Source organism: Haliotis rubra, unplaced genomic scaffold (assembly GCF_003918875.1).
Source record: "Haliotis rubra isolate DU_JTF1 unplaced genomic scaffold, ASM391887v1 Scf205, whole genome shotgun sequence".
Lineage (NCBI taxonomy): Eukaryota > Metazoa > Mollusca > Gastropoda > Lepetellida > Haliotidae > Haliotis > Haliotis rubra.
This window is the reverse complement of record NW_025766059.1, coordinates 4,030-29,602: the sequence shown is the minus strand read 5'-3', so window position 1 is coordinate 29,602 and position 25,573 is coordinate 4,030. Positions and strand designations below refer to the sequence as shown.

Below are 25,573 nucleotides of genomic sequence, written 5' to 3'. Positions count from 1 at the left end.
CGTTGCTCCTATCAGGATTGAATCCGGGAGATAAGAGAAGATTCCACGTGAAAACCGTACTTGTTTCTACTGTCAATATGTTGCTGAAGACGAGGCACACGTCATTCTTCACTGTCCTTCATATAATGCTATCAGATCTGACCTCCGGAAGATATGTAATGGTAAATTTCCTGGTTTTATTATCATGCCAGATATAGATAAACCGGCCACCATTCTACACGTCGGCGATATTTGTTTTGTTGCAGCCAAAACCTGCCAAGGAATTGAAGCGTCGTAAGACGCTATATGTATAAACTTTTTATCCTTTTACTGTATATGAAACTGTTTTATAGTCTCCCATACCTCCTTAGAGGAATGGTGCTAATTTTATGCTTTTCTATACCTTTTGTGATAAGATGTAAAAGTAGAGAGACTGAACTAAACTTTGTCTGTCTGTCTGTCTGACTTTGTTTGCTGGCAATTATCTTTTTATCTGTCATGATCTAGCGTTGACACTCGCAAGTGAGTGAGGCACCGTACAATACCCTTCTTCCCATCCTGCCAGGAGTCCTGACAGAGCTGCAGGTGGGTGCTGCACTGACAATGTCTCTCTACCTGTCTGATTGGAAGTGTCTATGTATGTGATGGTCAGTGAGTCTCTGTAAAGTATTTTTTCAACCTGTCATATTCAGACTTGCGAGTCAGTGAAACACTGTACAGTATTTTTCGTCCCATCTCATTGGAAGCAGAACACAATACGGGACAGAACATGAGGCAACTGGGCCAGCTTCACTATCACTCAAGTCTGTAGGAGGCAGAACACAATACGGGACAGAACATGAGGCAACTGGACCAGCTTCACTATCACTCAAGTCTGCAGGAGGCAGAACACAATACGGGACAGAACATGGGGCAACTGGGCCAGCTTCACAAACGCTCAAGTCTGTAGGAAGCAGAACACAATACGGGACAGAACATGAGGCAACTGGGCCAGCTTCACTATCACTCAAGTCTGAAGGAAACAGAACACAATATGGGACAGAACATGGGGCAACTGGGCAAGCTTCACTATCACTCAAGTCTGTAGGAAGCAGAACATAATACTGGACAGAACACGGGGCAACTGGGCCAGCTTCACTTTCACTCAAGTCTGTAGGAAGCAGAACACAATACGGGACAGAACATGAGGCAACTGGGCCAGCTTCACAAACACTCAAGTCTGTAGGAAGCAGAACACAATACGGGACAGAACATGAGGCAACTGGGCCAGCTTCACAAACACTCAAGTCTGTAGGAAGCAGAACACAATACGGGACAGAACATGAGGCAACTGGGCCAGCTTCACTATCACTCAAGTCTGTAGGAAACAGAACACAATACGGGACAGAACATGAGGCAACTGGGCCAGCTTCACTATCACTCAAGTCTGAAGGAAACAGAACACAATATGGGACAGAACATGGGGCAACTGGGCAAGCTTCACTATCACTCAAGTCTGTAGGAAGCAGAACATAATACTGGACAGAACACGGGGCAACTGGGCCAGCTTCACAAACACTCAAGTCTGTAGGAAGCAGAACACAATACGGGACAGAACATGAGGCAACTGGGCCAGCTTCACAAACACTCAAGTCTGTAGGAAGCAGAACACAATACTGGACAGAACATGAGGCAACTGGGCCAGCTTCACTATCACTCAAGTCTGTAGGAAGCAGAACACAATACGGGACAGAACACGGGGCAACTGGGCCAGCTTCACAAACACTCAAGTCTGTAGGAGGCAGGAGCACAATACAGAAAACAGAGGCCGCTGTTCTATACTTCACTATTACGCTTGTCTGAAGGAATCCTAATAATACTTAGGTTTGCCAACAGGGTCACTGAGTGTTGCTAGGTAAAAACTGTGAAGGAAAACGGGAGGTTCGTGCTTGAGACACGTGAACGGGACTTTGTAAGGCACGAAGTGCACGTGGGAAAGCACCTGAGATTCATACGTGACGGGACCAGGCTGCCCGACCACCCACTAGTGCGGATAGCGTCATTTAGGTCAAACACTGAAAAATTAAACATACATACACACATCAACTGAATATAGTGTTAAATAGGGGGTAAATGGACCCGAGACGTGGAACCATTCCGTGTAACTGTCTGTGGTCGGGGGTGTGAAGCTACGAGAACTATGACGCTGAGAACTGAAAAATAGAAGGATCAAAACTGCATCATCACTACATGCGTCCAGATAGCGAGTAGTGACTGGCCGCATACGCAATGATTCGAGGGTCCAGAGCGCAACACGACCGAAGGATAAAAACGTCTTTTTCCTGATCTTTTTTAGGCAGACACTCGTATTGGAGTTCAACTATAAACCTTGTATGTATCGTTTAACTCTATAATAAACTAGTCCCGGCAAGTTGTTGTGGACTCACCAAATTACCGTGCGGTTGTGTGTTGATGTTGAACAATTTATGTTTGGTTTGCCGTTTAACGCCGCACTCAGCAAAATCCCAGGTATACGGCTTGACCAGACAAACCAGTGATCGACAGCATGAGCCTCGATCTACGCAAATGCGATACGATAACATGTGTCAACCAAGTCAGCGAGCCTGACACCCTATCCCGTTAGTCGCCTCTTACGACAAGCATGGGTTGCTGAAGATCAATTCTAACCCGTATCTTCACGTGTTTGTCCACGATAGACAAGTGTCGTGGTGAATATGTGAAACTGAACATTAAACATTGCGGAAAATTGAACGAAATTCGATCTTACTATCTCAATAAAGAATACTTTTGCTAAACACATAGATGCTTTTTTTAAACCTTTCGGGTTTTTATTGTTATTTTCTGAATCGAATAGATTCGGAAACATCGAGTTTACGTTATAAAAATCCCAGGCAGGACAAAGATATAACTTTGATTGTTCTCCCCTTTGGAACTAGATGCCATAGCGCCCCCAATGGATAGTCTGTGTGAAACATCCATTTATTGTTACATCAGAAACTCTTCTCTGAAAGCTTCTCTCTATCGTGTATATACCTTGTATGTATCATTAAACTCTATAATAAACTAGTCCCGACAAGTTGTTGTGGACTCAGCAAATGACAGCGTGCGGTTGTGAGTTGATGGTAAACAATTAATGCTCGTTTGAGTTTACCAATAAAACATAAATGGCAGATACGCTACAACACTATAATAATTTGCAGGAGCAATGACATCTGGAATGGGCTTCACTATAACGCTAGTTTGAGCAAGATCCAGTGGGGTGACGGGGAGATTGTACACTCACCAGGATCTCTACCGTGGCAGGATGGACAACCAGTTGTATCACAAGAAACGGACTGTGTCGTAATGAACCTCAACAGAGGATCTTTCATGTACCGCATGGCCACCTGCCACCTCAACATCACTTTCCTGTGTCTCGGTGAAGGTTGGTAGCGTGTGCACGGTGGACTAGTGTTGTGGTGAATATGTGACATTGAACATACTGAACGAAATTCAATCTTAACATCTTAATTTTTGCTAATCACATAAATGATTTTGTTCAACCTTTTGTTTCCACTTTCTGAATCGTCTAGATTTTAAGAAAATAAAAGGCCGAGGCAGAACATAGATGTAACTTTGATTGTACCACCCTTTGGAACAAGAAGCCATAGTGCCTCGAATGGGGAGACTTATGCATATGGCACATCCATTACAAGGTCACAGCAGAAATGCTTCTCTGAAGGCTTCTCTCTATCGTGCTGGTGGCTGTAACACAATCACATGCTAAACAAGTATTTTTAATTTGATTGTTGTAATCTCCTTTTGACACATCCATTACAAGGTCACTGCAGAAATGCTTCTTTGAAAGCTTCTCTCCACCGTGCTGGTGGCTGAGAAACCATCATGGGCTAATCAGGTTAATCTCTGGTAATCTCCTATGAAGAGGGCGTCAGACTCTCACAGAGTTATCATTTCAGAGTGAAGGTATGATTGAAAACAGAGTCTTGTTTAACTCGGATATCTTTGATTCCACACAGAAACATATATTGAACTTGCCCAGAGCTTGGCCATTTATCGTGAGGTACACAAAACGGAATTCCACCGAACTTGGATCGAGTAAACCAATCCGAGGTATTGCTTTCCTGACGATACAATTATGCATGTGTTCTTGTTTGTGTGAGTACTATGTGATATGTTTTATTGTTGGGTAACGATAGCCGGCTGAACAAGGGTTAGTCCTATTTGTTCACTGTGGTGAGTGAGTGAGTTTGGATGAAAGATACTTTGAACAATATCGCTGATGTAGAATGCAGCCCAACTGGCTGTCGGCAATTTTGTAAAGGTTTTTCCAAAGAGTCTAAGTAATTTGATGCATTGCGCGAGTAAATGACATAATACTTACTCGCCGATAATAGCTGTCACTAACTGTAGCAAACGGAAAAATATACTCTTAAAAAAAATATACATAGGAAAAATTTGAATTTTTGGAAGATATTTGACACGAACTAATCCATGCTGAATCCCAACATGTGGCGGGTTGGTTGCCGACGACAAAACGTTTGAAAAATGAAACGTTGAACAAAAAACGTTACACTCACGTCTGTAGTGAATCGTTAAAACGCACCCGACATGAAATGCACGTGCATCATGAAATTGTGTATCACCTTGAGCTGAAGCCTGACTGTAGGTTTTAAAAAGCCACATCAATGGTACTCCACATGCATAGCTTTTAGCCACTATAGACGACAAGAAAATGAAAACACTGACAGAAGCTCCAAGATACAACGCCATCGGCCCTTTACAAGGACGGGCATAGCAGCAGCAGGTGGCTAGGCAGAGAGACCATCTCAAACCTATGGACCCGATACAACAATACTGGGAGTGTAAAAGACAGACCCATGCCCAGGTACCACGGCCGCATCGTCAACAACAATCCAAATCCCTAGACTGCACCGAATCTCTGACCAGACAGTGCGCAACTGGCTAAGGGAAGCCAGACTTTTTGCCAGAAGACCAGTTCAGCGTCACCTCGTTCCCTTCATCAACGTCACCGGTTGATCTTTGGAGCATGACAATGCTCAACCTCACGTTGCACGTGTTTGACAGGACTTCCTCCAGCAAAACAATGTTCACGTGTTACCTTGGCTTCCTCGATCACCCAATTTGCCCCCCATTGAACATCTATGGGGTACTCTTGATCGACGCTTGCGCCAGCGTAATCCGCCACAAGAACTGCACACAGCACTTCAGTAAGAGTATCAAAACATTCCTGAAGACAGCATTCGGCATCTCCTTTCTTGTATGGGTCACCGCTGCCAAGCTGTTATCGATGCTCATGGTGGTCACACCAGATACTTTACTCTAACCAAGTGGCTTTAACAGCCATCTGTGGTTTTACCAAACACTTTCTGGATAATCATGCTTTGGAAATCTGTAAAGTGATGATTTTACTCTAATTGAGCAATGATGTCATATTTGAATCAGTTAAATGCATTCAGTAAACTCCAATACAGCACGTATAATTTCTTTCTTTTTTTCTTTTTCTTTTTGAAGTGTATATAGAGGTCTTGCTTTGACTGCAGTCAGAAATATCCCAGTTTCATCAGGCTAGACTGTAAGGATATTTCATTTGTTATTTCACGTATCCCATTGCGAATGTAAGCTTTCCTTTCACCTAGACGCGTCATCATATCCCGGTGGTCAAGGGGGTAACTTGTAACATCAACCCTGAGCTTTTCTGGTCCATTTAAAGCCGGGTGTTTTTTGTATTTTTGACAAGTGTACGGTCGTTATTCGATCTGAAAACATCATATAGCGATATTTAGAAAGCACTTTTACGAAAAATGTGAGATTTAGTATACTGGCCGTGAGAACGTGATTTCCATTAAAGGAACGTGAAACTCACGACAAAAAGTGAAAATTGACTGGTTTGAAACGTGCGTGTTACAATGTATCCGAACTAAGGATGTTTTCCTGGAATACCCTAGTACCGTAAGCCTCTTGTCTCATCACCTTCTGATGTTTGCTTTAAAAGATACAACTTTAAATGATTATCACCTATCGAGCTTTATACAAAATAGTGCGAGTGAAGTGGAATATGTCATGACTAGGGGGTCCAAGGTTTTATCTTATAACTTAGTTTTATTGCTACTGTTACAATAGGAGTCTGACATTTCACAGAAGTCTTCAAAAGAATGTAAGAAACACTAGAGTGTTGGTGTTCCGTGAAGACATTATTTCAATTATGCAAAAGGCAGCTTAACGAATAGGTGCATTGTTGCAATAATTGTCGAAGGAAAACATTTTTTTTCATCTTAAGGCCAGACCAATTTTATTTCTTGTTTTATGGATTTTTGTCCACAAAAAACCTAAAGGCAGGAGGGGGAAAAAATAAAAATAACATCACCAGTCAAAGTAATATTCCTTCTAAATACTCAAATTATGTTACTTTTGGCAATTTATGAAGTGTATATGTGGCAAACAACAATCTAAAAACAAAATTTCTTGTATGTTTACATTTTTGCCCAATAAGAACATTAGGATTTTATTCTTTGAGTGGGGAATATTATTTATTTATTTTCTCATTCTTGAAAAAATACGACAGGCGGATCCGTAAAACAAGAAATAAAATTGGTCTGGCCTCAGCGGCCACTTTCACGTCAGTTCCAACTGGCAATCCTCGTTTCCATGCACATCGTCTATTGAGTGTCAACAGTCCTGTGGCGCCGGTGACTCCAGAATAGAAAATGTCCCCAGCAACATGTGTTTGTCATATGAAATGATGGCATCGACAGTTATCGGGGACTTGGTGTGATTGGTTGCTTGGTTTGTTTTTAACGCCGCATTCAGCAATATTCCAGCTATATGGCGGCAGTCTATAAATAATCGAGTCTGGACCAGACAATTCAGTGAACAGCATGAACATCGATCTACACAATTGAGATACGATGACAGTCAACCAAGTCAGCGAGTGTGACCACCCGGTCGGATGAGTCACCTTTTTACGACAAGCATGGGTTGTTGAAGACAAATTCTAACCCGGATCTTCACGATAGACTAGGTATGACACTGCTTAAACACCAAAGCATCCCAGGCCGTCTCCGTGGTGTAGTGGTTAGAGCGTCCGCCCGGAGAGCGGAAGGTCGCGGGTTCGATCCCCGACCGCGTCTTACCACAAGAAGTTAAAATATGGTACTTGTTGGTCCCTGCCTGGTGCTCGGCATTAATGGATACAATAAGGACTGGTCGGCTCGGAGTCAGTATAATGTGTCTGAGTGGGGTATTCATGCTTCACTGCGGCATGGTATCTCAGTGAGCTAGCACTATAAAACCAGCTTCAGTCTGGGCTAGTACAAGCAGCCGCACATACACATACACACGCATGCACGTCGTCACATGAGCGAAATATTCTCAAGCACGACGTAAAACCCAATTTCACCTCACCTCACCAAAGCATCCCACATTAACAATGTGCTCGGGGGTTTGATTTTCTCGCATCAACAACACGATAACATCTCAGGGACAACAACTTTTATTAAGAGAAATGTCTCTTTAGTGGTGACTTTAATAGACAGCTTCAAGTAATTTCTTGGCTTCCATCCGCCATCTCCATACATCTGGGCAATAGGCTGGTCCTACTAGCAAGTCTCACCTTTGTCATTTAAATATATATATATATTCTGCAATAATTGGCAGAGTACACATCAAACCCATTCCCAGCCCAACCCCTGTGGTGTTACTATTGACATTCGTCTCAACCGACCGGTGTAGCGTTTTTCTGGGCGTGTTGTATATACCAGCTGTATGTTGCCCATCTGTTTGTGACCATTACCCAACTTTCTAAATAAATCTGCAAATGGGGAGATCTCTTACGCCATTTCCCTTTTTTCATAAAAAGATAAAATACAACCTAAGACATGATAAACACATTTTGGGGAAATATTACTGAAGAACCTAGGCAGCTAATGGTGGGTTGTTGGCACTATATTGATATAAGTCCTGTGAGTTTCCAAAAACAATAACACGGACATACAAGGTGTTGTGAAACATAATATACTGTGAATTCAACATAACCGTTTCAGACCTTTCGTAGGTCTAACTGAAAGTCTCAAAATAACAGAAATACAGAGCCCCTCCTTGTTTGATTACATTAAGCAAAATTAACGGTTAAGGGATTCAGTCTCAAACTAATATCCAGAGCTATACAGTTTTTGATAACGCTAACCAAATGGAACGGTAAAATGACATCAATGGTCTATCGTGTGGTGCCACACGGGGTCCTGACACTGTAACGACATAGATTCTGAGTAAATAGAGTAACCACTAGTTAAAACATATTTCTACTTCGAAATACAAGAATGAGGATCGGTGAACAAGCCAAGGGCTTATGCAAAATTTTGGTGACATCATAAAATAATCATTTGAGTGTTGTTGGTAAGTGTAATCAATATAGCAATTATAATGTCGTATATCAATCAAAATTATGGCAGTATATTAAAAGGTATATGGCAAAATTATCTAATTACATGTATGTTTCATATCTTTACATCTTTGCGAAATTTTGGAGTTATGTGTTTCATATCTCAGTATTTTACAAAAGCAGGAAATCTACCTGATAAAAGCTGTGCACTGATTTCAATATTTCCATGTTCGTTTTTAAGTTTGAGCTGAAATGACCGTAAAGGACAGATTTTAAATCAAAGTTTTTCACAAAGTAATACAAATCTTGTCTGATCAAGTCATAATCGGGGTAGACAAAGAAATAATGTAGATTGTCTTCAGTATGGTAGCCACAGTTACACATTGGTCTCTCAGCTATATATCTATTAAATTTGTCGGCGTTGAGATCGCTGCAACAAAGTCGGAGGTGGGAGTGAATGATCTGACAGAATCGTGAACCGCAGTTAAGATTGAAGTAATTTCTTTTAGTAACATTGTCCTTTTTTTATCTCTTTTTGAATTCGCCATGGGATGGAGCGCTTGTACTGTCTGAGGGTAGAGTATTCCAGATATTGACTGTGTCAGGAAGGAATGATTTGACATAGTTACTAGTTCTACAATTAATACTTTGGAAGTTTGGATTGTTTCTTAAATTATAAGTGGTTGAATCAGATACTATATTTGGTAAAAGAGGTGACAAATAAGGAGACACTAGATTATTTTCCATTCTATAAAACATACATATCTTTTGAGAATGTCTCCTTTTTTCCAAAGAGGTACGATTTTGTTTCATCGTATAGTTTATCATGACTGGTGCCACGGACAGCTGAACATATAGTTCTGACTGCACCGTGGTGTAACTTTCCAAGGATAGGTTTTTGTTCATTTGTACAATTGTGCCAAATATGGCTGGCATAATCGAAAATAGGCAGTATAAATGATTTGTACATAGTTTCCAGAGTCTTTCTGTTGAGGCGATACTTAAAACTTCTCAGACAGTTCATAATGGGGCCAACTTCTTTGAAATGGTTTCGATATGACTATGCCAGAGGCCATCTTGTTCAAATGTTGCTATGTGTTTATCACTTTGCCATTCCTCCGCCCGGTTAGATATTTTTGATAAATCCTCATTTAAACAAGCCGCAGCTTTTCTGGGTCATGGACTATAACATAAAGCGACGTGTCGTCCGCGAAAAGTCTTATATTGCTATCAATGTCATCAACAATATCATTTATGTAAAGCATGAAAATAGCGGTCCGACAACTGATCCTTGAGGGACACCTGCTAGAACTGGTCTAAGGCCGGATTTATAACCATTTATAACAACGCGTTGACATCGATTTTCTAAGTAACTCTTAAACCATAGTAACAAGTTGCCGCTTAAACCATATGATTTAATTTTATGAAGTATACCGTTGTGCTATACCTTGTCGAAAGCCTTACTAATGTCACAGAAAACGGCCCTTACTTCCTTTCCCTTACCCATTTCTCTGGCTATGAAATCGTACAGATACGTTAGTTGATTTGTAGTTGAATCACCAGACATGAAACCAGATTGGAAGTTCGTGATTAAGTTATTATCCCTTAGATAATTGGAAACATATTTAAACACACATTTTTCGAAAATCTTTGCAAGACAACTTGTCAGTAACCACTACACTGATATACTTTGTGAGATTTGAGTTTAGAGCAACGAATACAGGTTTCGAAGACTTTAATCGTGCCAGGACTGTCAGCTAACCTCAGTCTGGATAATATAACAAGATTTGTCCTGAGAGAAAGCGTGATAAAGCAAGATACAAAGTTGACATTCAGTCAGGAATCCGTTTGTGGGTAATACAGCCGCCCCACGTCTCGTAGATGTAGATGTAGAGGAAGTATATGCATTTCGCGTCTTCCTTGCACACGACAGCACAATCATCCAATATATCAACGCTTTCTTCTGTTATAACCTGCCCACTGATCCCACGCCTTTCGAAGACACATCCAGGGAAGCCAGCTGCAAACAAACAACATACAATATACACACTTAGTCTTTCATTTTCCTCATAGCAAACATAATAAGTCATTGTTTGTTTATAGTATTAATGAATTGTACAGCTTGGGAATATTCTACTCAAGCTGGGTGAAAAACGGGATTTTACAGCACTGTATTTAAGAGCAAACGTCAAAGTGGTGATCAGATGTCACGAATCGATGGAGAGGGAGTGTGAAATGTGTTCTTATGAAATTAACTTTAAGTATACAATGGCATGAAGCATGTATAGTGACTGTCAGGAAAGGAAATCACACTGGTAACAAAGGCAATCAAAGTAATGTCAGTATCGTGTGTGACCCCCGTCAGACGCTAGTACCGCTGCACAACGTCCTCTCATTGACCTCAAGACTCAAGAACAAAGAATCGTACCGGAAATCGACGCCATTGATTCATTAAATCACGTCCCAGATCCTGCAACGTCTGTGGTTGAACCCTTTGCATGCGTAATCGCCTCGATTGGGTTGAGGTCAAGTGAGCGAGATGGCCACTCCGTGACGTCAACACCAGCATTTTGCAGAACATTTCTGGTTAAAAACGCAGTGTGAGGTGTAGCGTTATCATGCTGAAACGTAAGACCTGAGCCATGCTTCCTGTAGAAAGGAAGACGAAAGGGAATAAGAATCTGAGCACTGTATTCTCTGGCAGTTAGGTTGCCTTGAACAATCATGAGTTGAGTACGTCCATTTGCCATGAAGGCACCCTACACCATGATGCCTCCACCCCCGAACCTGTCAACTTCCCTGACGCAGCACTGAGCATGTCGTTCCGCTCTGCGACGCCATACCCTCACTCTTCCGTCGGCAAAACGCAATGTGAAACGTGAGTCATCACTAAAGATTACTCTGTTCCATTGTCTTTGGGTAAATCGCAGGTGACGTCGCGCCCAAAAAGAACGTTGGCGTCGATGAACAGGAGTCAAACTGGGTCCAGTGTAGGGTCTCCGGGCTCTAGTGGCTGCACGTTGTAAACGATTGCGTATTGTCCGTGGTGTCACTCTACCATTGAACATTTCTCTACTAGTGGAAGTATCGTTCACAAATCGATTACGAAGATGACGCAGCCGTCATCTCGTTGTGGCGTCACACGGGGCGCCCCTGGCCGTGGGCGATCAGCTGTTGATCCTGTTTGAAGCAGGTTATGAATTGTCTGTCTACTGCATCCAAAGGCACCTGCAACATCCGTGACAGACTGTCCAGCGTTCAGCCTACCAATGGCGCTCTACCGGTCCTGATTTGACAGTCTTGGCATTTCAACAATTTTCAAATTATTCCAATTTTAAATTGTTTTCCTGAATCACCTCCAGCCGTACAGACAAACACTTTCCTGATTGATTGCAAATTTGTCGGGGTAACACCAAGGTTTGTGTTTTTCCACGTTTTTTTTTATTTGCAAGTGCAATAAAGGCATTTGGTGAAAACGTTTGGCTGTGTTGCAGCGAATGTTTATTGACAATGTTCACTGACTGTACAATATTTCGAAATTTGCATTCGATTTTTTCCACCTCAGAAAATACATGTGTCAAGTTTTTATTTTTGTTCAATATATATCATCAAAATGAGCAAGAGATTTCACATAAGCTTGAAAATGTTTCAATATATATTTCGTTCCGGTTTGGAGTCCTGAATGCTGTAGCCTACCCGAACAATTGCCGAATACGACGGCAAATCATGAAGTACTTGTTACATTTATTGTTTTCTATTTTGTCCAATTACGCACGTCGGCATCAGTCTCGCTATTTGTCAGTAGTGTTTGCTGTATTCCTATTGGCTGACAAGATGTCATTCTAAGGTTATGACCGAGCACAATAACTATGTACATATGAAAAAACTAGGGAAATATACATTGTCCTGACTAGTATTATATAATTCATCAGTTTTCGGAGAATAACTTATCTGCGTCGCTTATATTAACTCTGCTCGAACAGGCTGGGATCTTGTATGGAAACATGATACGTTATTAATAAGAACTAGGATCCTATTTTTTTTTCAACAACATATTTCCAGTGCATTGTTTGTAGAAGATAATGTATATTTTCCCCCTGTCTGAAACATAATCATTTTTTAAATCCCAGACACCCTGCAGTCACCCATTTGACACAAAAGGAATTGCAATCACATTTCACAAACATATTTTTTTAGGGACTGGTCATTTATCTATAGTGGTGGGCTTGCTGGCTGAAACTATCACATTTTAAAAATTATTTTGATATAAAGCGGTGCTTCCGTTTCGCGTGATTCTTCTTCTTCATCTGCATTGGCTTGCAAGATGTAACATCGGATCGTATTGATACGGTGTAACATCCATTTCAGAAATGACATCAGGATCATCTTTTATTGCTTCAGAATCCATGGACACTGTTGTGAGGTAAAATCAAAGAGAAAGCCATCAGCAACATGCACATATGACGTCACATCACGTCACGCCCTCTGCTCATTAACTGTCGGGTGTTTCCGTAATAGGCGGAAATAGTGCGTTTGTTGTGTGTTTATTGCTATTTTACAAATTTATTGTTCAATTTTAATCACGGAAGGTGACTTTTAGAATGCCTTTACATCTATTAAAAGTTTTTTTTTCGTTAGTATTCTCCTTTAAAGGGGCACTGATCCAGAGCAATTTCCGTGGACTGGTTGTTGCTTGTTTTTTCTCCCGTGAGTACCCGGATGACATCCCAGAATTCATGACGGGTTCGTTACCTCTGCTGCGCCACCCTCATACGCAATTGATAGTATAAGTATAGACTGATCAACAAAGATGAATATTTTTTACTCGATAATGTTATGTTGATTTTGTTGTATAATTATGTAGACTTTGTTGAATAATTTGGTTTCTTATAAAAAATATATTCACTTTGATAAAAATGCTGATTTTGATGTAAAATTTTGATTTCATAGTATAAAAATGTTAACGTAAATGGATGTAGAATTTGATTTAAGAAATAGTTTGACCTTGAATTTGGTGAGAAGCCTGATCTAATAGCATTGTTTTGAAAGTAAGGCTAACTAAATCTTCTGGGGAGAGTAGTGAGGTCGGGTTCACTACTAGTCAATCTGAATGTGGTATTAAATGACATTATTTTGATAACAAATGAAAACATTTTAAGTTTAACCATCTGCCAGTGGTAAAAAAATGTTAGGACTGAAATAGCGACGTCAATGTACGTCTTTATATTTTGTCTTATAATCCTAATTAGTTTATTATGATATTTGTATGCAGTTTGAAACTTAATAAAATGCACACGATCTGGTTATACTTAGTGAATTTATAACATGACTGTAATATCTAGACATCTTATAGTTTGCCAACGTGTATCATATTTCACACACACGCCCAAAGTGCGACCTAGTGTATGTTGTCTGTCTCATTACACTTCACAACAACAAAAAATGATTCTGTTGAATGCCATAACAAATAAATAAAAAACAAAATGCAAATATTAAAATTAAAACATATCAGGCTATTACCTTGTTAGGGGAATGTATCCATCAATATCCACATAAAGGAATGAGATGCCATTCATCTGCAGCTGACAAAGTATCCTGTTTCATGTCATGTGTCTTTTAACAGTCTAATATGCGAAAAAGTGATCTATCGTTTCAGGTTTTTCATATTGGTATATAGTCCCATTGGTCACCCAAGATAGCACACCTGGCAACTAATTGCATGATGTCCGACATTCTTTAAAAAAGTAATTTAGTTAGCCAATAATGAGCAATCAATCAATGCATTGGCGGTTAATCCTTTGAAGGAAGGACGTTGTTTTCACAAGGAGACTTTACGACAGGGTGTATTCAGTATAGAATAGTAAATCTACATACATAAACACTACCTTTTGACAAATCCGCTGTACAGGATAAAAGCAATTAATCAATCAGCGTGTTATCGGTTAATCCTTTGATCGATGTTTGTTTTGTAACTCAGCTGATAATTCCTCTTACTGTACTTCCATGCGCATATTACATAAGATGTAATACATTTGCCACATCAGACCTCCATTTCTAATGATGAGTATTTACTCCAGACACAAGAAATGCCAAATGGGAACCTTTGTCGGGTAATCTGAGTGGTGTTATCACTAATTATACCTTTTATAAATTCATTAACTGAACATCAAGTGAATGATGACAAATAACATGTGTAGGTTTACCACCAAACAAGGGTTACAGCAAGAGAGTAGTAATCGCTGTATTGCATGCAATTTTGATTGCCTAAAAAAAAAACAACTTATGGGCCGACACTGTTGAGGATACGAACGGAAATTCATTGTTACATAAGAAATATATATAAGCATTTGCTGTGTACTTAGTTAGAAACTGTATATACCTATGTACCTAAGTAAAATTTCGGATTTTTTTGGCAATGGCAAAGTGGGGTTGTTTAGTTTATGGATTCAAATATATCAAATGTGTGTTTTGATATCATAGCATACGTAATAGACATCATATATTTACATGATTAAATATCGAGGTAAAAACACAGAAATAGAATCAAACTGGATCAATCACAATACCATCGAAACATTTGAAAATCTGAAAAAGCCTACACGGCTGGGATACTTCATTACAATCAGACAAGAACTACCAGGGATATATTCAAATAACGGCATCTGATTGGCATCCACCCTTCCTAATGTCCCACTGATTAGGTTGAAGAAATTCTGCCAAGGTGGACAGTAGCCCAGTCCTTGAGTCCGTCACGGTCGAGGGAGCAGGATCTGACCAGTTTGCAGCTAGGTTTGGTAATTAGACTGTTGGCGAGAAAGATTAAGCGCTCTGAATCAGTGGCCCTTTAGCATTTCCTAGTTTACACAGATTTAACATGATAATGATTGTGAACAACCGGACATAGCGAATATGTGCTTTTAGTTCCGACATGCAATGTGATACGAGCCAATTTGAAACAATAAGTATGACAACATTTGTATTAGCAACGAATTCAGTAATATAGAGGGTGAACCCCCTCACAATTGCTATCACAAACAACTTTCACAATTTTGCTCTACGAATTAGTGAGAGGGAACATTTGTTGGGCTGTACCTGAAACTGGCCTACGGTATGACCTGCACTATTATATTACGCATCCTGACAAATTATAATTCCCAGACAAGACATGTGTCTATCACGTTCCCATCGCTCCCTACTGTACACATTTCTGTTTGTAATATTCACGACTTCAACGTACACTCTGCATCTACCAATTGCTCCTCTCAACTAGAAAACCAACTTGTTGCTAAATGGGACATTCCTCCGTTATTTCATTGACCTAACACGTGTTCCTCTGTAAAATCCGATCCCTTCGTCATGATTACTTTGACCCACACGGACGCAAATGTTTGAAGATAAAGTACATTAATGCCACATACAGATTAACTCATCATTGGTGTCTAAGTACTCCAAAGCAAGAGACACGTCAAGAGGAAACCAACGTATATTGACAATTATTAAATGGTATGCAACAATGCTTTGATAGTAGTGGTATATGTAATGTCACAAGAATGCTGTAGTTACTGGAAGCCCATGAAAATCCTAAAGGTGAAACTATTCATTGTTTTAATGTAACTTTCAGTTTGATCTTTGTTTGAAGGTGAAATACCCGGTCTGCGTGTTAATGCTTCAAAAAGTTTCAACAGATCTTGATAGCAAAGAAGTACCATTTTCCAAATCCGGTTGTAGAAACACGACAATCGGGGTGTAGTGCGACTTGCTGGTATTTGCCCTAAATAAACCGGAAATTTGTTTTCAACTGAAAACATCCGGGATTTTTCTGACCAATCTGATGTCGTCATGTGGATTATCTTTTGAACCACTGGTTCTAGAACTGCTGCTCCTTGGCTGTCCAAATGACGGTATTTTTGTTGATCTCGACCGTGGGATAGGCAATGCCCTGACAATCACAACTTTCTGACGCTGGGTGTTGTGGCCAAAGGTGAGCCGAGACGCGGGCTTTTGCATGTGAACGCATCCATTAACTGCATTGTTATGAAGGAGCTTAACGTGTTCGGTCGAATTTTCGCTTCAACACAGCTGTCGCAATCTTTTTTTCACAATACTAGGTTTATGACAGATTTTAAAATTCTGTGTTCAAAATAACTTGCTATTGAAACTAAATATGCATGATTCCTAAGACGGGGGTCAATACATCAAAGAAAACGTAAGTATTTACACTGAATGCTCTAATGCTCACTCATTTAATTGCATGAATTTGAATGCATTTGAATGCATGACTTCCTCCGTCCTCGGCTAAATTGAGCATTTTCCACACACACACACACACACACACACACACACACATTGTGCGTTTTGTTTATGGTGTATCAATGCGTTTTGTTTATGGTGTATAGCCTGATATGTGTTAAGTTCAAATTACATGTGGTCAGTGATCCAAGTTGTGTATTGCATATTGTAATTAACAGACAGGAAGGCAGACACATAAGTGTCAATTTTGTGAGTTTTGTCTGTGACAGAGTCATATCTATATAACAGTTAGAAATTCTGACAATGCTAAATAATGAGGTTGATGTTAAGTATCGAACTGAAAAGTGACTCGGTAAGAAGAACGTGTGGTGAAATAGTCAAATAAAATTATATAAACAGTTAAATCGGTATTCTCCTGTCATAACATATAAAAAGCTCGCGACTGTGAAATATCAAGACAACATTAGAAATATAGCTCACATCAAAGCCTACTCCGAGACATCCCGCTTCCATGAGCGCAGTGCAGCACAGCACAGCTGTTGAAACCACTTTTCACCCAAGCTGGGATGAGTTTACTGAATCGTTTGAACTCCGATTTTGCGGGGTTTTTTTCATCGTCACATTATGTAATTACACAGACGGGCAGGTGTGATACTTGTACACATGACATGTTATGATGTCTGTTGATTGCAAAATGCTATACACAAAAATGACCATGTATTTACAAAATCCAACATCTCTATACACACACAAAGAGCCCTGGGTATATCGGCAAATGAACCAGCCAATGAAAGGCTTCGTTACACTTAAATGCACGCCCACCCGCTTTGACTGTGTTCGGTATCCCGGTTCGGTATTCGTTTCGAGGGAAGTAAACCCAACTACAAAATATTGCACTTTTGATTTGCGATTGTGTTTAATAATGTTTTATAATTTTGTTTATTTGTCTTTTCATAATCAGAAATGTATATTATATGTCATGAATTAGTGATAATTGTGTTTTAATTTTGTATGGTTTTTTTGGCTGCATGTGACCTTTAACTTTAGTATTAGAGTTGCTACAGACTAGAGTTTTGTCGTTGTTGTTGTTTGTGTGGGTTATATTTGTTTGTCATTTTAGTTGTTGTTTTTATTTAGAGTCGACGTGTAAGAGGCGACTAACGGGATCGGGTGGGATGGCTGGCTGACATGGTTGACACATGTCATCGGTTCCCAATTGCGCAGATCGATGCTCATGCTGTTGATCACTGGATTGTCTGGCCCAGACTCGATTATTTACAGACCGCCGCCATATAGCTGGTAAATTGCTGAGTACGGCGTAAAACTAAACTCACTCCCTCACTCACCAGAGTCGACGTCGTGAAATCTAAAGGAAAGATTGTCTTACCAGACATCTCATTCGGTGACGGTACTCACACACTTCTAGAATGCCACTGGAAAAGTTTCATGCCTACATCAAAGGAAATCTCACATTGATGTGCAATAGTCAAACTATCCATATCTCGAACTGTATTTGAATTAACTTTCAAACTGCTTCCCACAATATTGTGGAGCTTACTCGTGATATAAGAAATAAACTATTATTCCAACGGCATTTAACGTGAGAGCATTTGCGTAATATGTATTTGTGGTGCGCAGAATGCCCTCAGTTACAGTAACCAAAGACCATTGGTTCCAATCACGACTGAACAGATGTCGTTTGTAGGTGTAACAGCAACAGATTCGTGCTGAACGTAAAATACGTTACTCAGTCCTTCAACCTGCTATCGTGAAGGAACAATAAAGCAAATCACACAATCCTTCAACAGAAATGGTGGTAAATGACCAAAGCAGAATGTGCGTGTATTTATAGTGTCTAAAAAAAACATACCTTGGTTTGACTCGGTGGAATTCCGTTTTGTGTACCTCAGGAAAGATGGCCAAGCTCTGGGCAGGTCTGTGCAGAAACAAATATGTCCGCGTTAAAACCATTCTCATTTCAAACATATGTTTCACTGTGTCCCTCGTCAGCCAATACAAAACAAATAAACCAGGCAACCAAGATCTTGCAGTGTTGTGGGTAAAGGTGGAAATTTAATCGTTCGGTTGGCAACTGCGCCTTTTGACAGTATTGTCGTACCAATACTTTTGTACTGTTGCGACATTTGGGGCAACGAAAAATTTATCTGGCATTGACAATGTTCACCTTCGCTTTTGAAGTCTTTAACCTCACTCAGAAAAAGTACTCCAAATGTCATGTTTGTATGGTGAACTTGGTAGATTCAATCTAACAAATTTAGTTAAAACTAGAATAGAATGTTTTTCTGAAAGATTACTGTCTGGAAAAGCTCTTCTCATGTCCAAGAATAATTACTGATGCTGTACAACGACAATAATTTGGAAAGATGCAAACATAATTTGTAACATTTCTTAAACCATTTTTGATGATCTTGGACTTAGTGTCTTGTGTCATTCGTCAATCAGTTCAACGAGGTCACAACAACTGTGAACCATCGATGTGTCACACATTAATCAACACAACAACTGATTCTGGTGCCAAATGATTTTGATCTCATGATTCTGGCACTTGTCCGTCGCCACAAAGTCACCACATGAGGAGTGCATCATTCTGGCACTCGTCACAATTTCACCACATGGCGAGCTCATCATTCTGACACTTGTCCGTCGCCACAAGATCACCGCATGACGAGTTCATCATCATTGCAATCGTCAGACGTCACAAGATCACCACATGACGAGTTCATCATTCTGGCAATCGTCAGACGTCACAAGATCACCACATGACGAGTTCATCATTCTGACACTTGTCCGTCGCCACAAGATCACCACATGACGAGTTCATCATCATGGCAATCGTCAGACGTCACAAGATCACCACATGACGAGTTCATCATTCTGGCAATCGTCAGACGTCACAAGATCACCACATGACGAGTTCATCATTCTGGCAATCGTCAGTCGTCACAATCTCACCAGAGGACGAGTCCATGATTCTGGCAATCGTCAAAAACACAAGATCGCCACATGACGAGTTCATCATTCTGGCACTCGTCAGTCGTCACAATCTCACCACATGGCGAGTTCATCATATTGGCTATCGTCAGACGTCACAAGATCACCACATGACGAGTTCATCATTCTGGCAATCGTCAGACGTCACAAGATCACCACATGACGAGTTCATCATTCTGGCACTCGTCAGTCGTCACAGCATCCATGTGTCTGTCGTCAATGAGCACAAAGAACGTAATACCTGTCAATGACAGTGTAACTCGTCAAAAACACAAGTTCACCACAACTGGAGCGTCACTCGTCCGACATGAACTACCTTCACTGACAGGTTCACCGACACACAGTGCAGCGACACTCGTCTGACATGACCTTCCTTCACCGACACACAGTGCAGCGTCACTCGTCCGACGTGACCTACCTTCACCGAGACACAATGCGTCACTTGTCCGATATGACCAACTTCCACTGACAGGTTCACCGACAAACAGTGAAGCGTCAATCGTCCGACATGACCAACCTTCACTGACAGGTTCACCGACACACAGTGCAGCGACTCTCGTCCGACGTGACCTACCTTCACCGAGACACAATGCGTCACTCGTCCGATATGACCAACCTTCACTGACAGGTTCATCGACAGACAGGGCAGCGTCACTCGTCCGACATGACCAACCTTCACCGACAGGTTCACCGACAAACAGTGTAGCGTCACTCGTCCGACATGACCTACTTTCACCGACACACAGTGCAGTGACACTCGTCCGACATGACCTACTTTCATCGACAGGTTCACCGACACACAGTGCAGCGTCACTCGTCAGACATGACCTACCTTCATCGACAGGTTCACCGACACACAGTGCAGCGTCACTCGTCAGACATGACCTACCTTCATCGACAGGTTCACCTACAAACAGTGTAGCGTCACTCGTCCGACATGACCTACCTTCACCGACACACAGTGCAGCAACATTCGTCTGACATGACCTATCTTCACCGACAGGTTCACCGACACACAGTGCATCGACACTTGTCCGACATGAACTACCTTCACCGACAGGTTCACCGACACACAGTGCAGCGACGCTCGTCCGACATGACCTGCCTTCACCGTCACACAGTGTAGCGACGCTCGTCCGACATGACCTGCCTTCACTGACACACAGTGCAGCGACACTCGTCCGACATGAACTACCTTCACTGACAGGTTCACCGACACACAGTGCAGTGACACTCGTCCAACATGAACTACCTTCACTGACAGGTTCACCGACACACAGTGCAGCGACACTCGTCTGACATGAACTACCTTCACTGATAGGTTCACCGACACACAGTGCAGCGACACTCGTCCGACATGAACTACCTTCACTGACAGGTTCACCGACACACAGTGCAGCGACACTCGTCTGACATGACCTACCTTCACGGACAGGTTCACCGCGACACTCGTCCGACATGACCTACCTTCACTGACAGGTTCACCGACACACAGTGCAGCGACGCTCGTCCGACATGAACTTCCTTCACTGACGGGTTCACCGACACACAGTGCAGTGACACTCGTCCGACATGACCTACCTTCACCGACAGGTTCACCGACACACAGTGCATCGACACTTGTGCGACATGAACTACCTTCACCGACAGGTTCACCGACACACAGTGCAGCGACGCTCGTCCGACATGACCTACCTTCACCGACACACAGTGCAGCGACGCTCGTCTGACATGAACTACCTTCACTGACAGGTTCACCGACACACAGTGCAGTGACACTCGTCCAACATGAACTACCTTCACTGACAGGTTCACCGACACACAGTGCAGCGACACTTGTCCGACATGAACTACCTTCACCGACAGGTTCACCGACACACAGTGCAGCGACGCTCGTCCGACATGACCTACCTTCACCGACACACAGTGCAGCGACACTCGTCCGACATGAACTACCTTCACTGACAGGTTCACCGACACACAGTGCAGTGACACTCGTCCAACATGAACTACCTTCACCGACAGGTTCACCGACACACAGTGCAGCGACGCTGATCCGACATGACCTACCTTCACCGTCACACAGTGCAGCTACACTCGTCTGACATGACCTACCTTCACCGACAGGTTCACTGACACAGTGCAGCGACACTCGTCTGACATGACCTACCTTCACCGACACACAGTGCAGCGACACTCGTCTGACATGACCTACCTTCAGTGACAAGTTCACCGTCACACAGTGCAGCAATTTGTGTCTTGCAGGACGTCATCTTGTAGATGAAGGATCCAGAGATGTGCTTCATGTAGGCACATTCCATCCCTTGAGAAAGATCCGGCTGTCCACCCTGCCATGACAGACCATCCGCAGAGTGAAGTATCTGCCCGTCTCCCCACTGGAACTTGCTCAGACTAGGGTTATAGTGAAGCCCGCTCCACACACTGACGGATCTGCAAAATGTTATGACTAGAGTTATAGCGACACCTTAACCAGTGGACCAGGTTCTACCATTTATTGTGATGCTTCAAGCAGACTCTTCCGGCATTTTAGTGAAGTGTTTAGTAAGGTCCTTGGTCTATAGGGAAATGATCCGTCTGGACATACTCTCACTTATCAGATTCACGTCCGCTCCAGCAGTCCACGGTTCTGTTATGAAGTTTGTTTGATTGAAAGCACATCAGTAACGTTGAAAATTATATAAATCAACAAGATCTAAGGTTTTTAATATCAGAATCTTCTAAAAAGATAAAAAAGAGACTCATTCTGAGACTTCAAGAAGGCTGTTGATGCGATACGCGAAGTATGAATGCATTTGTAAATGCGAAGTAAAATAATGTATTGACGAAAATGGAAGTTAATTCAACTCTGGATTTGAACAATGTCTTCCATAAGAGATTACTGCATCACTGCAGCCATTGAAATTGATTGAGATAGGGTAAAATAAGATCAATATATGGTCTCCCTGCCCTTATTTGGACAGTTGGTTAACGTTAACGTACAGTGTATGTGCAGGTACGGAAGTTCGCACTGTACATTGCTGTGAGTTTCGAAGATGAAGGGTTCAGATGTGGTGATGCTGGGCTGTTGCGAGACTCTCTGACTTGAACGATCTCTAAGTGCGCAACACTGCCGGAGTCGTTTCCAAAATCGAATAATTGTGCTTGCGACAGCGCTGGAATTCTTTGTCACTGATGCTAATGACTCAGAAGCTATACTTCGACAGAAGGCGTTAGTTCTCGGATTACCACTAGGTCTTGGCATGACCTTGTTCAAAATCATTTAGTTAACTGAATGATGCATGAAAATATCATCTGACATAAACTTGCCACAAAATTCTATAACATAATTAATGAACCACCCTTTTCTGTTCCCAATGAAACGTGTATATTTATGACAAAATATTATTTAATAATGATAACATATTCTTTAAAATAGGCCCGTATACAGCCTCAGAAGAATCTAAGCCAACAAATCTGACATGTGCCGTCTGATAAAACTACTGAAAGTATTTTATTTCAATGAATCTGACACAAATATGGTTGACAAGATTAAGGAAAAACAGCACATATGCATACTTGGCTTACGAAGTGTCTCGGTTGTCTTCCTAGTACTATTAGTAAGTTGTCCAAATCCCCATTGTTCTTGGTGCCTTAGGTTTGGTACCTGTTTACTGCTAATGGGAGACTATCCGCCTTTACTGAAAGGTAAACAGTCCTTCCGACATTCTGGGTAATGCATAAGGCTGCAGTGTTGGGGGTCTCTACATTCTCCGGAAAGTTTTGGTGGTCTTTGACTTGGCAGCGTCGCCCAATCGGCTGCGTGTAGAGCCGGCACGGGAACCCTAGTTGATGCAGCCATTTATTTCCCTGCATTATCGAGGTTGAGACAGGTGTCCTCCTTGCAACAACGGTTGAGTGTTTGAACTATCTACTTTCCGGTATCAGAAACACTCATGTGAAGGTTATTTGCACACTGTTGGGGGAATTTGTACTTAATAATATGAACTTCAAAACGCAATTTTCGCGGTTCAAGTAAAATATGAAGCCGATTCGTTTTAGCAAGTAAACATAAAACTGACTACAAAACCCTTGCACCTTCAATTTTAACTGGGCGTTAAGACTCGCCCGTGGTTCACCTAACGCGGCGTATTATGGCAGATCTTCACACAGACTTGAACACAGACAGTAAATAATAGCCAATCTTGGACGACCAGCGAACGTTGGCAAAGCAAACCGATGCAAGAGTAGCACGTGGGTTTCACTTGTGTTCCCGCACATTTACTCTTAAAAAATGTAAGGGAATTCATTTTAATTTACGAGTGAAAACAATGGGAGATATGTCGGAGTCATTCAATGTTGATATGATAGTAATGTAATTCTTCAGTAAAATTGATATTTTTATACCTATCCTGACTCATAATCTTTTGCTTATCTCCTTTTCCTTTGCGAATGGTAGTGGAACACTTGAATCCCTTGAAGTTCCCGAAGCGGACGTAAAAATACACTCACCCACGAGTTGCCTCCTTTTGCCCTTTTCCCGCGCAAACAGTCATGTGACCTGCCTTACCTGTCACTCTCTCCTGAATTTCTGCCCATGCACTTGGATCTGCTGTGAAATCCAAAGTGTCTTCAACGGGGAGGTTGGGAGGGCTTCTCGTCATGGGTCAGGATAAGTATACTCTCCCCAAAAAGAAACGCATATAGGAATTTCAACTGTATTTTATGTTTATTTTGAAACATCTTGTAGGCTTTATGAGTCAATGAAATATAGCGAAATTGCACACTGGGAATGCACCAACTCTCGAGAAAAGTCAGTTTGAGGTCACATCGAACGAATAAGTCTCAGAATCTCGTGTTGCCTAATCGCAGCCCACTCTGCCCCTGGAGTGCCTGTGCGAAGTTGCTGAAGTGTCTTGGGCTGAGGGTTACAGCGTCGCAGCCGTCTGTCCAGGGCATCCCACAGATGTTCGATCGGGTTTTAGTCCAGTGATCTTGAGGGCCAGGGGAGCACATTGATGTTGTGGTTCTGGAGGTCTCTAGTGTGACGTGCTGTGTGGGCCTGGCATTGTCCTGTTGAAACAACTCCCTCTGGCGATCAATGATTGGAAGGAGGTGTGGGCGTAGGATTTCGTCACAGTACCGTTGAGCTGTCAGGTTGCCCTGGATCAATCACCAAATCACTTCTCCTACGGCAGGTGATCGCTCCCCACATCATAACACTGTCCCGGACGAATCTGTCCACCTGGGGAACGCAAGCGTCAGCCGAAACGTTCACGTCGACGTCTGTACACCCGCATTCTTCCATCGCGTCGTTCTAATAGAAATCGTGATTCATCACTGAACCAGATTCTACGCCAATTCGGTAGGTTCCAGGCCTGAACGTTGGTGCACCATTGAACTCGATGTCGACGATGTTGTTGTCGAAGCACAGGGCTAAATAAGGTCTTCTGGCACGTAAACCAGCCTCTCTCAACCTGTTCCTGACGGTCTGTGCAGAAAGCCTCCTCAATCCAGGTATTTGTCGAGCCGTACTGGTCGCCGTAGCTTTTCGATGACGCGGGTGATGTACCCGGATGTACCGATCCTGCGCCTCGAGTCGCTTCGAGGTCGCTTATCGTTTACTACGAGGGCATCTGCTACCGCATTCTGCCGGCGATATCTCTCCCAGAGCCGTGAAATGGTGCTTTGGTGAACATTCATGCGTCGGGCAACTGCACGTTGAGACTGGCCAGCTTCAAGCAAACCAATGGCGATATGACGGTTGGCTTCACTTAGACGTGGCATTTTGCGTTCGTCAACAATATTCCAAATACAGTGAATAATCGACAGACAGCGATCAATCTTTTATACCCATCATTGAGACTATCTGATCCCCAACTTTCACGTGCATTGCATGTGAATTGTGTATTCTGTGACACTACACGCCGAAATTGA

General features: G+C 42.0%; 1 protein-coding gene across 1 annotated transcript; it reads right to left on the bottom strand.

Moving 5' to 3' along the window:
• Nucleotides 1-7,678: 7,678 nt before the first annotated feature.
• LOC124276022 lies at nt 7,679-22,090 on the bottom strand (the record flags this gene model as incomplete). Its single annotated transcript, XM_046711664.1, has 3 exons — nt 7,679-10,397; nt 18,498-18,563; nt 21,855-22,090. Coding segments are annotated over 3 exons (490 nt in total), but the record flags the coding sequence as incomplete, so codon positions are not given.
• Between the last annotated feature and the right edge of the window lie 3,483 nt (nt 22,091-25,573).